The sequence below is a fragment of the Topomyia yanbarensis genome, chromosome 3, assembly GCF_030247195.1.
Source record: "Topomyia yanbarensis strain Yona2022 chromosome 3, ASM3024719v1, whole genome shotgun sequence".
In the NCBI taxonomy this organism is placed as follows: Eukaryota; Metazoa; Arthropoda; class Insecta; order Diptera; family Culicidae; genus Topomyia; species Topomyia yanbarensis.
Genome location: NC_080672.1, coordinates 316,836,077 through 316,849,903, shown reverse-complemented (window position 1 = coordinate 316,849,903; position 13,827 = coordinate 316,836,077). Strand labels below are relative to the sequence as shown.

The 13,827-nt window shown below is 41.1% G+C and overlaps 2 protein-coding genes and 1 long non-coding RNA gene across 4 annotated transcripts; 2 read left to right on the top strand and 1 right to left on the bottom strand.

Annotated features, from left to right (window-relative positions):
* Positions 1-1,962: 1,962 nt before the first annotated feature.
* Positions 1,963-3,506, top strand: LOC131691781 (gustatory receptor for sugar taste 64a-like). 2 transcript variants are annotated; one of them, XM_058978414.1, is made up of 3 exons: positions 1,963-2,961; positions 3,021-3,273; positions 3,335-3,506. In XM_058978414.1, exons 1-3 carry the CDS (start codon positions 2,360-2,362, stop codon positions 3,419-3,421), a joined length of 942 nt encoding a protein of 313 aa, XP_058834397.1. In that variant the 5' UTR covers positions 1,963-2,359; the 3' UTR covers positions 3,422-3,506. The 2 variants fall into 2 exon arrangements, with proteins under 2 accessions (XP_058834397.1, XP_058834396.1); XM_058978413.1 differs by having other exon boundaries at positions 3,021-3,506.
* Positions 3,409-4,953, bottom strand: LOC131691782 (uncharacterized). The gene is made up of 4 exons (XM_058978415.1): positions 4,831-4,953; positions 4,356-4,555; positions 3,987-4,221; positions 3,409-3,919 (listed from the first exon to the last, which is right to left on the bottom strand). Exons 1-4 carry the CDS (start codon positions 4,838-4,840, stop codon positions 3,492-3,494), a joined length of 873 nt encoding a protein of 290 aa, XP_058834398.1. The 5' UTR covers positions 4,841-4,953; the 3' UTR covers positions 3,409-3,491.
* A 2,370-nt stretch (positions 4,954-7,323) lies between these two features.
* Positions 7,324-8,208, top strand: LOC131691497 (uncharacterized). Its single transcript, XR_009305786.1, has 3 exons — positions 7,324-7,444; positions 7,622-7,734; positions 7,837-8,208. It is a non-coding gene; the product is annotated as an uncharacterized LOC131691497 (long non-coding RNA).
* The last annotated feature ends 5,619 nt before the right edge of the window (positions 8,209-13,827 follow it).

Sequence of the window (13,827 nt, the reverse complement as noted above, 5' to 3'; positions counted from 1 at the left end):
CTTATTTCCCGAAAAACAACATGCGGACTAAGCACACTGAAATTGTTTTATTTTGTAGAACAGTGTTGTTTTTTATGAAAAGCATAAAATGTCAAAAGGTTATCTAACGAAAACTTGAATAACTCATACCCCACTTGTCGTAGCTATACACTTTCTTTAGCAAAAATACGCCCCTATATTTGGCTCAACTATTTGAAGTGTTTTCCATACTTTCAAAATTTTGTAGATACCCAGTTTTGAAGAAAAACTAATGAAAAACATAAAAAATTACACTTTTTACTAAGTTTTAAAGGCTCCGTCGCTCTTATAATCCACAATTTGTTCAAACTAACTAACCAAACTTCTCCGTTTGGATCTCCATAAAAATTAAAAAAGTGCTGAAAAAAATCTAAGACAGTTTAGGAGCACTTCAACAAGCATGAATTTGAAATTTTACCCAAAATCAAAATTCGCCATCAGTAGGGAGTGTTTTAACAAATTCACCTCGAAGAAGAAAGTGGTCCTGATACCCTAACCTTTCATTTAAGAAGTGAGCCCGATGACTTTTTAACATGATGTCATTTTGGGACACCCTACGCTACAAGTGTTATCTACATTTTATGAGTGATATGATAAAATTATATTATATGATAAAATTATCATAAAACCCCAATTATTACTTGGGAATGGTGTGTCCTCTCAAAATTCGTGTCAGGTAACATTTGGCAGGAGAGCCCACATAACCATACCCACCCGTACAAAAAGCGTCCGGGGAATGTGAAGGATTCTCTTAAAAAACGCTCTTAGTATTCTTTTACACAAATACTAAACCACAAATCATTATGCTCACTTGAGTCAGGAGTGCGACTCTGCTTATCTCCATGTGGGGACATCTTTCACTGCTCTCAAAACTATAGGCAGATGAGTCTACTTGTTAAGGGTTTTGCTCTTGAGAGGCCGTCAAATATACCAGCTCAAGGAAGCGCTGACACTGATCAGTCGTAGTAATTGGAGATAAAACAAGGAAAGTCCAACGCTTCTAGGAAATCCAAAAGTTTCATGTGTCATTTCGACCAGAGATTCAACTTAGCGCAAGACTCGTTGATCACTGGCAACTTTGTGATATAGCGGAACTCTTCCCGGCTTCGAAAAGACTTCACCGTAGGATAATCTTTTAGCGCCTTTGGTGGGGTCTCACTTGTGCGCTACTTTGGTGTTTACATTAGCTTTCTTTTCCAGTTCGACTTCCGAACAAAAATTCAGTGTCTACTTGGAAATGGAACCTCTATCATGACTTATTATATGATTTTGATTCACTTATTTGATAAGTTTTTTTTAACCCGGCCAACCACACGCTACGGGCCCAGGTTTAAGCTCTTAGTATATTGCACCCCGTAGCTGTTATCTGTATTGCGATTAAAGCTCGACAAACCATTCAAATTTCCAATTACCAAGCGATTCATAAGCTCGCATCAGGTGAGCAGACGAGAAGAGATAGTTCAACAATGGAAGTGCTTGGCTTTCTTCTTGAAGAACACGATACCCAGATTTAAGGCCAACGACAAATTTATAAGATTCCTTGCAGTGGGTTTTGCATATCTATAGCTATATGATAGTAACTACTTCATCGTGTAATTTCCTCGTGTGGATTTCTCTATCTATATCTCACAATTTCATATCTTACCCTGGAGACTAAAAAGTATCATAATATTACCATTCTCACTATTGCGCTATTTATGGTTGAACCGTTCTAAAGCCTGTAATCATAGACTAATATCATTTTATCACGATATGTGGTTGTCCGCGAACTGTTCTATAAGCAACAAATAGTCTAGCGCAACCCTATCCACAGGACTAATTGGACTACAATAACAACAAGGATCGGTAACAAACAACAAGCTTGTAATGACAACTTTTACTGAACGAAACTATAACTGGCTGGGAGTCAATAGTAAACAGACCGTTTTCGACGTAGAAGAAATGGTGATTGATCAATATTCAAAATCATCTACGAAAAACAAGATTTTTGCTCACGATCCAGAGTTGTTTCGCAAAACCGTACCGAATGGTTGTACTGCTCACGAAGCTCTAGCACCTATTATTCTTCTAGGGCAGATATTTTCAATTATGCCGATTACAGGATATTTCCACAATAGTCATCTAAAGCTGAAATTTAAATTGAGCAGTGTTCAATTTATTTATTCCTTCGTTACCGTTATTTCCATTTCATCGATAATAGCCATGTTTTCAGTGTATCTTATTCAACGAAAAAATGTTGGTCTCAACACAGCCGGTGAGTGAGAATCAAACCATAAGAGTGCTGTTAATAATTTAATTCATTTTAGGAAACATAGTCTACTATATTGCAATCCTGGCTGCAATGGTAGAGTTCATGCTACTCGCCTACAACTGGCGCTCGATTATGACACTATGGACGGAAGCAGAAACACCATTCCTCTATCACCCCTACACAGCTAGGAAGGGTATAGCATTGGAATCGCTGGTCAGACGCGTGGCATTCACCGTAATACTATTTGCATTCCTCGAAGATACCCTGAACTTCATTTCGGCATACAAGTTGAACGAGCTACACATCGAACACTGTCCGCACGCGAGCAGCTTCTGGTACAACTTTTTCCGCCGTGAACACCACCATATTATGCGCTTCGTTCCCTATCATCCGGTACTGGGGGTGGCTATCGAAACCACCATGAGGGTGGCAAAGTTTACCTGGAACTATACTGACGTGTTCATCACGAGCGTCTGCCTGACGTTGCTGCGACGATTTCAGCAGTTTAATGATCGAATCGAACGATTCGCAGGAATCGAGCAGCCGCAGGTGGTGTGGCGGGAGGTTCGGTTGGATTTTCTGCGGCTGAATGATTTGGTGGATTTTCTGGATGGTAAACTATCACGTATCATTCTGATGTCTTGTGCCAACAATATGTTCTTCATTTCGGTACAGTTGTACAATATTTTTGAGTGAGCAAAAAGTCCACCTTGTATATAAACCGTGAGCTTTAACTAGTTCAAAATTTCAGTCTGAAGCCTATCCAATCCACGACAATCTACTACTGGTATTCACTGCTCTTTGTCATGAGTCGATGCTTCATCATGTTGTACGTCACATCTTCAGTCTACGAAGAATCACTCCGACCACTGAAGCTGTTGCGAATCTTTCCCACGCTCAGCTGGAATTTAGATCTGCAGCGCTTAGTTGATCATGTCTCGATGAAAAGAATTGCATTCTCTGGCAAACGATTCTTTTTCATCACACGACCTCTAATACTAGCGGTAGACTATTTTTGTACTACGAAGCATTGTTCAATCGAAAATAAATCAATCTCTTTTACAGATGGCAGGAACAATTATTACCTACGAGTTAGTTCTGTTGGATCAAGTGGCCAAAGACAAAGATACTACACTGGATTGCAACTTTTAAACCGAAACAAGATTTATTGAATTCATCATTTTACATAGAAGTGACTGCGAAAAATTTGTCGAATAAAATCTTAATTCTCAATCAACACTTCGTAGCTCTTAATCGGAATCTCGCTGCCCCCGTACGGAATGTACAATGTTTGGTGACTAGGATGAACCTTTCCCGGAGTCAAACTGCCCATATAATGAGCACGACCAATGTAAAGCGTTTCACCAGTCGAAGTACGTCCTCCGAGTACGGCATTCGGCGGTGCACTGCCAAATCCGGATGGCACCCAAGTTACGTTACCGTTGCAAAGGACCTCAAACGAATGCTTCGGAATTTCCTGTCCGTTGTAACAAACATAGGCAATCTGTTTGCTTGGAAGAACCTTTGCCGGGAGTTGGTCTCCTTCATGGTAAGCTCGGCCAACGTAGATCGGGGTGCTATCGCTGTCATGCCCTGCTAAGATGGCGCCCGGTGGAAGGGGTGCACCTGCCGAGCAGTGCGACCAATTGGCTGAATGATAAAAAGAGAACATTGATAACGTTTGATTTCGAAAGCAACTCGTCTGAGGTGGAATTACATCGCTGTTGACCAACGAGTACTTCGTAGTGTAGGAAACTTTGCTCAGCACCACCGAATGGAATGTAGAGACAGCCATGGCTGCGATGAATCTTGCCCGGAGTCAAACTTCCCTCGTGATGGGTGCGGCCAATATAGAGAGGCTCTCCAGAGGTCGTATTTCCACAAAGTACAGCTCCACTGGGTACGTGTCCGTTGCTGCTATGCACCCAGGTAAACCCTTGGCCGCTTAATACCTGTTCGATAACGATATCAGTTTTTAATCGCAAAAGTCTCGCTTATGTCATTTTCGAACAAATATTTCATCTAATTTGAAAGTAAAGATAAAGACAGACGGGGATTTTTGCTCCACCTGTTATCAGTTCCGTACCTCGAAGTGTGATTTGAAAATTTCTAAACCATTGTGTGAAACATAAGCTGCCTGTTTGCTGGGGATTACTTTCGCTGGCAGTTGATCCCCGTCGTGAAATGCTCGTCCGATGTAAATTGGCGATCCGTCCTGATCATTCCCGGCATAAACACCAGCCGGTGGAATACCCTGATGGGCGGACCATGGCATCCAGTTGTACCCTGAAAGTACACCAGAGAAATTATTTCAATGTCAGATATCGAAATCGATATGTCAATAACTGATCCACCCATTGATGAGTCACAATAAAGACTATGACTATGAGAAATTACCAAACTGAGCCGCTAGCGCACTGGATCATTCGCGAACGAAAATCGCAACACTATCTTCGGACTGACTCACATCTTATCAACTATTCCGAAATGTGTTATTGAAACCCACTTAAAACGCCACTTGTTCAAATACACCAGTTCAAATTTGATGTTTTCTGACTCACCTGCGTTCATATTGTAGAAAAACTGGGAACTAATTTCACTCAACAAACGGTCGATGGAATTCCAGGCGTACTCGCGTTCTGCCGGTTCGATGATAACTGAAGTCCGGCTCGCAAAAATATGAACCTTTTGTTAGCATTGGTTTCCTCGATACAGGGTGCTGTTTCACTAAAAAAAGGGTAAACAAGATAAATGGTATGATTGATAAGAAAGTTCCACTGAGATTACAGAGAACTCTGTGGGAATTCATTCCGAGCAGTAAGCTTGATTCTGGCTGCGTCAAATTTATCACATGTATTAGCTAGGGGGTTTCTGATGTGATAATGGTCTAGTGTAATCGATGAAAGACCAGTCGCACTAGTTTTGCATTTGTCGTGTTCCACAACTAGGCCCTGGTGATGATTATTGCCCCGGGGCCCAATTCAACTAAAAGCTAAAGATATACAAGATAAGATACTAGAAAAAGAGTTATTGTAATATCTTTATTTTAAGTGCCTTACTTAATAATTCTTTAATTTTTTTTTGGCCAAAAATCAAAAGTAATTTTTATTGGTTTTTTAGCCGAAAACCTATTATAATCGACCAAGTGATTACGCCTTTCTCATTAATAAAAGCTATGATTTAATACATGGTTACGTTCAATGTAACATTGTGGAAATGTCTATTATACTATTATAACACTTGATTAGCATATTTAAGTTCACGACTGTCACGAACCTGACAAGCAACATGTCGACGCTGGCACACTTGAAATAAACAAGAATATAATATTTAAATAGCTTAATCAGCGTGAGTTTTTTTATTCAGTTCGTTTATTTAACAGGCACAAATGCGTTAGCTTGGCGGTGCCAAATTGCTTTTTTTAACATTTTGAATATCTTAAAACTAAGTGGCTACAATAAAAAAAATTTTTAAATATCGAAAGGAACATTTTTTTACTACTATCTTAATACTAAAAATACGATTCGATACACAAGATTGATTCTTAAGAAAAAAAAATACAGCTATCTTAAGACTAGGAATACAGATTAATATAGAAGAAAAGGAAAAAGTTTTTATGATAAATTTCACAGTTATCTTACACGATGGGGATGAATATTTTTTTATGAAAAAGTTTAAAGCTATCTTAAAACTAGGAATATAATACAAGTTTGATTTTTGTAACAGCAGCAGCAGTTGTATCAGGGACAGGGGAGAATAGGCGGACACGATGGCAGGGGAAGAACAAAACTTGCTAACGGGAGATCAGCAGCATGAGTTAGAGCCTCAGGTTACTAAGATGTCAAGTAACGGGTTGACGGGAGGAATTCGTCGGACCCGCGGGGAATGCTTCCAGACCATCGACCTGCTCTCGCTTTCAATTCTTTTTATGCAGGCATGGTAAGGGCGACGGCAGTAACATAGTGGAACTCTGGTGTTGGTCGGCTCCACTAGGCAGGACAGGGAACTTCTAAAAACGAGAAAAAAGGAGATGGGCAAAATTAGGATATTTATCGTTTTGATAAAAATGTAAATGGAGGACATATATCGTCGCTGTTGTGCTATATTATGCCAAGTGCCATTTAGCACATTTCGAGAAAAACGATTTTTAAAGTTTGAGATTGAATATCTTGAAACTTAGAAATTGTACAAAAAATTCAAAGAAGGCTATTGATGCTTCTATCTATTCTGTATTAAGCTCTTAAATATTACGAAGATCGGTTGACTAAGTTGCGAGTTTTCACTATAAATGTAAACAAAAGTTGCACTCACACGTGTCATAGGTGTGTATTGATGACAAAATTTGTATGGCGTGTCATAATCGTGCTTGGAAAATTTTCCATAGAAAAATATCATCGATTTTAAACTTTTATTCATATCATTAGCTTCATTTGGTCTATAAACAATCGATGAGATGCATTTTGAAGGAAATGAGTCAGGGAATCTAAAAAATAGTTATTTTTGGTTACAGTGTTGCCAAATATGCTACATTTCCAGTTTAAAACTTAAGTTGCATTTTTCTCACAATTCGTGCATTTTTGTTTTGAAAATTATGCCATTGTGTTTCTCAGATAGTTTTGCATATAAAAACATATTTTACATTAAGATAATTTGAGCCAATCCCTAGACACAGTCATTTGAAGCAAAAAATTAAAAATTTCTCAGCACGTTTCTCGCTATATCTCAGTAACCAAGCAGATTGTCGAAATTCTATAAACGCAACTTGGTAGAGATTTTTCAGACAAGTAATGTGGCATATCTAACTCAGTTTACCTCAAAATGGCGTTTGTCATAAGATAGCACAACAGCGACGATATGGGAGATTACGATTTGCCAGAATATCACGAACTAGAACATTGGACCAACGACACGACTAGACACTCGCATTCCGAAAGTGTATCACAAATCTAACTACCCCTCAGTGACTCGGTAACTGTAACTGTCAAATTCGGAATTTGGTAAAAAAAATCATCAAACTAGCAGCACCGATAGGTATGTTATTTTTTTCTAACAAAATTTATGTAGTTACCGGTGCATCTGGTTACTCAAAGAAAAAACAAAACAAACGGATCGGCGATTATTATAATATACATACGCAACATCAGACAGACCACCACTGTCAATTTAGGCTTCTGGGTAAGCAATATTCTTTACTTATGATTGATTCAATAAATTGCATTTTGCCGTTATGTTTTATTCCTGCTGCTGAGCCCGTCCATCAACTGGGAACAAGAAATTTCGGATTGTCATTCGGCTACCCGCGTTTCAAATAAAATGTGAAAATTTCAGTTCATTTTATTCAATATATTCAAGAATTTCCAACCTAAACACATCCGGACGTGGTTATGGAAAAAAGACCCTAGTTCACCCCTCGAGGTACCAGTTTGATCGCTTCAATTATCACGGATGGCAACTTACCCTATCCAGTAAATAAACGTACATGTTCCTCTGATAGAGGAAACTCAGATGTGATCTCGGCACAAATTGACGAATGGTCCCAGTAAATGAACTGATTATTCAATTTCTAGGGAAACGCTGGAATTGTATAACTCACGGTAGTTCGGATCGGTTTATGCATCTCTTCATGTTAGTGTGGCCACAATTCTTCGAATGACGGACTGATCTAACGGCAAAACATTTCCAATACAAGCAATGCCATAATGAGTCCGGCAAAAAGTGCGATGATACGACGTACGACTACTAACCATAGTAATATTAGCCTGGGTAATGCAATCAATTTTCAACCTGCACGTGCAGATGGTGTACAACATGCAAACGTTCTGAAAGATTATTGAAAATAAATACGTTACTGCTATATACTAGCTACACCTACAATGCCACTTAACACTACTGGCCGAATATACTGCCTATTGTCGCATGACCACCCCCCGCCCTGGGGATAGAAATTCCCACAGAATATCGGACAAGCATACGATTATGGGCAATATATCTCATAAAATATCCCCTGCCACGAAAAACTGATTTTATGTCATTTGATACAGCGGAAATATATTCATTACGTTTCATAATTACAATAACACACACATCAAAACACACATAGTCTAATTTTATTTAGTTCCGAATCTGTGTGATTGCAACTGTCGTGATCGGAGCTGATTATGTTGCAAATAGTGTTCACTTAATTTTTATTTCGTATAGCATCATCTCTATTTAATCCTATGGACCTATCAGTCAACTATATCACGCGTAACTTGTTTCATCTTTATACATCGGTTCACAGATGTCACGTCCAAAACGACTCCCTAACCCCAACATCCCAAAAACCGTAGAATAATTCACTACAATGGTCACTAATAATTTGGTGTATTTTTTTATTGGTCTGTTCGCCAAGTTCTTAGCACTAATACATTTTAAAAAGAACAATGTAGTTTCCAAATTGCTTTGTGGGCCAGCAGTTATAACCAGGATATACATGGATTCAGATTTTCTTCATTTCAGTATAAGTAACAAGACACATATTTCTGACCCACCATCTTACATTGGACAACGAATTTCACATAGTAGGGACCAATGTTTAGGCCGCAGGATTATATACTAACGTACGACGACATGCGGGGTCTCTTTTTGTGTCGCGTTCGCTTGCGGACCGCAAACTTTCATCATTCTCTTTAGAACCAGTGTTGCATTCAGGGATTGAAATGCCAAGAGTTCCTATCAAATGCTTGTCTACCATCACCGAAGAAATTCCAAAGCTGTTCGACTATTAGCGTTATTTCGAAGCTCTTCATGAACTGATTTCTTAGTGGTGTTTAATGCTTGTTGAACAGTAACCCAAAGAATAAATTGTTCTCGAGGTTTTCGACTGAGTACGTGGCCGTTCAAATTAACCTGCCATTCCTAGTGTACTCACTGTAGTCTAGCGTATATTCCACGAATACAGTACGACAGTTGTGCACAAAACACTTGACCAACCCCAACAAATCTCTTAGGCTTTTCACCGAATTGTTTTTTACGAAATGGATTGACTATCAATTTCACAAGCGTAAAGGTCTAGATAGCCGTAAGTGTCGGAAACCACGCCAGACTACTCAATAAACTATCTGGGGCAACCACTTGGAACTATTCCACCAGAATACTCTGGCCTTGCTACTCTTCCACAAGGCAATTTCCTTCAATATTTCCGTAAAATTGCGGTCCATGCTTGGCGTAGTAATGTTTGGTGATCTATCAAAACCAGCTGCGTCGAAACCTAAAAAATACTTTCAAATTACACCAGAAAGATAGTATAACAGAAAAAAAACTTACTGATCTGTTTGCCACATTTCCCAATCCGTTGCTGTAAATTTTTCAGAATCACTATGATGTATAAACATGGTTGCTTATAGCAACAGAAAAAAGTAAATAAAGAAGGGTTGCTGGAAAAATAACTTTTTGGACCGCATTGAGGGGTCACTCAATACACCGGTAACTGGCGGTAAATGTTTCGCACACTTTTTCTTAGGGATGTTTCACTGAGTTTCAGGTCGTGTCGTTGATTGGACGGTCTACCTCGGGCCCAAAGGAAATCCTTTAACTGAGACCTGGCGTCACAATACCCGGCGCACACCCAGACAACGTGCTCGATGTCGTATATGGTCTGGGATTCCACGAATCTCTTCCTTCATGGATGTGTCGAAGAATACAGTAGAATCAGAAGTATCTAGGAGACGGGCGCGGTTGGGATTATACGAAGAAGGAATAATGCTCTGTGCCGTGTAGTCGCAGTACAAGGTCATAAATCGGGTTTGAGAATTAAGCTCGATTAGCCTCTCGAAGTGTTCAATCACCAACGGGTTCAAGATGTCGCATCGGGTGAGTAAACGATATGAGAGCTCCCAAAATTGATTTTTCAGCGGTAGGACGCCCGCCAGCACTTCGAGACTCATCGTATGGATCGAGTGCATGCAACCCAAGGCAATGCGCAAGCAACGATACTGGATTCTCTCCAGTTTGATGAAGTGTATGTTCGCAGCGGAGCGGAAACAGAAACACCCGTACTCCATCACGGACAATATCGTTGTTTGGTATAACCTGATCAGGCCTCCTGGGTGTGCACCCAACCATGTTCCAGTTATTGTCAGGAGAAAATTGATCCTTTGTTGGCATTTCTGTTTCAGATACCTAATGTGACATCCCCAGGTACCTTTAGAGTCGAACCAGACCCCGAGATATTTAAATGTGAAAACCTGGTTGATCGTTACACCCATTAATAGAAGCTGGAGTTGCACTAGCTCACGCTTCCTAGAAAGGACAACAAATTCAGTTTTCTCCGTGGAGAACTCGATACTCAGCTGGAGAGCCCAAGCAGACAAATTGTCCAAAGTATCTTACAATAGTCCTTGCAAATCGGCAGCTTTGGGCCCTGTAACAGAGACCACCCCGTCGTCTGCAAGTTGCCTTAGCGTGCATGAATTGGCAAGACAAGCGTCAATGTCATTCACGTAAAAATTGTAGAGCAGGGTACTTAGACATGAGCCCTAGGGAAGACCCATGTAGCTAAATCGCGATGTTGTTAAATCGCCATGCGAAAAGTGCATGTGCTTTTCAGACAACAGGTTTAGCAAAAAGTTGTTTAAAATCGGCGAAAGACCATGCTGGTGCAGCTTCTCTGACAGAACGTTGAGAGAAACTGAGTCAAAAGTCCTCTTAATATCCAAGAAAACTGATGTCATCCGCTCTTTGCAAGCATAGGCCATTTGGATTTCTGTAGAAAGCAACGAAAGGCAATCGTTCGTCCCTTTTCCTGTGCGGAAGCAAAATTGTGTATCTTACAGTAAGCCATTTGCTTCAACCCAATTGTCGAGGCGAAACAAGATCATTTTCTCGAACAACTTCCGAATACAGGACATCATTGCAATCGGTCGATACGAGTTGTGGTCGGAGGCTGTCTTTCCTGATTTTTGGATGGCGATGACCTTTACTTGCCTCCAGTCATGTGGGACAATGTTACCCTCAAGAAACTTGTTAAATAGGTTCAAACAAGCGCCTTTTTGCAGTGTCAGGCAGATTCTTCAACAAAATGAATTTGATTCTGTCTAACCCTGGGGCGTTATTGTTGCATGACAAGAGAGCAAGTGAAAACTCCACCATCGAAAACGGTATTTCGTTCGCGATATCGTGAGGAGACGCGACGCGATACGTTTTCTGTACCGGGATAGAGTCCGGACAGATCTTCTTGGCGAAAGCGAATATCCAGCGGTTTGAATATTCCTCCATACGCATACGTCGAGCCGTACCCCAAAGAGTGCTCATCGCTGTTTCTCTCGTTAACCCGTCGACGAACTGGCACCAATAACTGCGTTTTTTAGCTTTCATTAGACTCTTCATTCGCCTTTCTAACGACGCGTACTGTTGATACCTAGCGGGTAACCCGTCGTCCCGAAAGGCCTTATATGCAGTGGATTTTTCCGCGTACAGCTGTGAGCACTCTTTGTCCCACCACGGAGTGGGAGACTGTCCATGGGTATTCGCGCCGGGTACCGGTTTAGTCTGAGCTTGATTCGCGCTGTCGAGAACCAAGCCAGCCAAAAACCTGTACTCTTCCTCCGGAGGAAGTTCTAGAGTGGATACAATTTTAGCGGATATAGCGGTCGCGTAACTCTTCCAATCGATGTTCCGTGTGAGGTCATACAAGGTATTGATTGTTTCTGATGGTCTTGAACCGTTAGCAATTGAAATCACGATAGGCAAATGATCACTACCGTGGGGATCGGGGATCATCTTCCACATGCAATCTAACTGTAGCGATGTCGAGCATAGCGATAAATCCAACGCGCGTCATTTCTCCCGTGTTTAAGAAGGTCATGTTAAAATTGTCGCAAAGATCTTGGATTAATGTTCATCTATTATCATCGTGAAGACAACCTCATACCATACCGTGCGAGTTAAAGTCTCCTAGAACTAGCCGCGGTGCCGGTAAGAATTCCGTGATATTACTAAGCGATCGGTGCCCTACCGAAACTCTAGGAGGAATGTAGATGGAAGCAATGCAATGCCTTTGATTAAAACTTGACAAGCGACAATTTCAGTGCCTGGTGTCGAAGGGAGGTTAATTCGATTGAAAGAATAGCACTTTTTAATCGCTAAAAGTACTCCTCCATAGGGGTTTTCTCGATCCAGACGGATTATATTAAAGTTGTGGAAGTTGAGATTTATATCGGAAGTTAACCAAGTTTCACATAACGCGAAAGCATCACATTTTAAACTATTTAGTAAAAATGTAAAGGAATCGATTTTTAGGAGGATACTTCTGCTGTTCCACTGTAGAACAGTGATCGAATCGGTGACCTCGTTCGATGACTTAGCCATCGAAGAATACGATCGCTGCAAGAAGGGCCATTTAGTAGTCAACTGCTTCAAAAATGCTTGCACTATAGGGAGAAAATGTATCAGAAGGCTTTCAAGAGGATCAGTAACATTGAAAGCTGTGAAAATTAAGTCCACAATGTTATACAATTGAATTAGTCCATTACTGGACTGAGTGTCTGTTTGAAAAAGGGGGACACTTGGGGTCTCTGGTGTCCCTGGAAGTGATGGGTACTCCTTGTTAGAATTAAAGATTCCAAGCCCTGGAGCAACTTGCTTCGGGTTTTTGGTAGCACTTCCGTTGGGTTTATTTGATGTTGTTGGCGCACTCTCAGAGGAGGACATCTTGGGACCCTTACGAGGTAGTCTAGGGGAGGCTAGAGTTCTCCTCTTCCTGGACTCCCCTGGGTTAACGAGAGATGTTCCCTCTTGAGCATCGTCAGATTCTTGCTTAACGCGAGCCAAACCAGCAAAGAGATTAAATTATGACAGGACAGATGGCGAAGCATTCTTTAGCATTTCTGCATAAGAGCGCTTCGAGCGTTCCTTAGGAGAGCGTTTAATTTTATCCCCGCGCTGTTTGTACGCAGGGCACGATTTAAGAGCATGCGAAGGGCCCCTGCAGTGAATACACTTTTCAGTTTCTTCGCCGCAAGAGTCATTCTCATGATCTCCCTCACATTTGCCGCATCGTTCTTTATTTCCACAATAGGTGGCTGTGTGGCCCAGTTGCTTGCAATTGCTGCAGTTCATTACCCGCGGTACAAACAGGCGAACAGGTAGGCGAACTTTGTCAAGGAGGATGTAGTTGGGAAGAGAAGACCCGGCGAAGGTCACCCGAAGCGAGCCTGATGGAGAGTAGGTAGTCTTACCTCGCTCGATGTTTGCGATATACAATTGTTTGCATTCTAACATTATAATCTGTTGGAGTGAGGGGTCCTTAAAGCAGCCAACCCCGTGCTCCAACAGTTCTTCGCACTTCAGGCCCGGTTCTGACACAACCCCATCGATTTCTACAGCCATACAAGGCACGCACGCTTTAAATTCCCGCGTAAAGCTCTCACAGCAAGCAGTCGCATTTGCCTGGCCGAGATTATTCACTGGAACACGTATCTTGTTTGCCCGAACACGTGTTATCTGAGCTACGGCCGGGTAGTTAGCAGTCAGATCCCGAGACAGTTTGAATACATTATCAAAGTACACTACCCATGGCC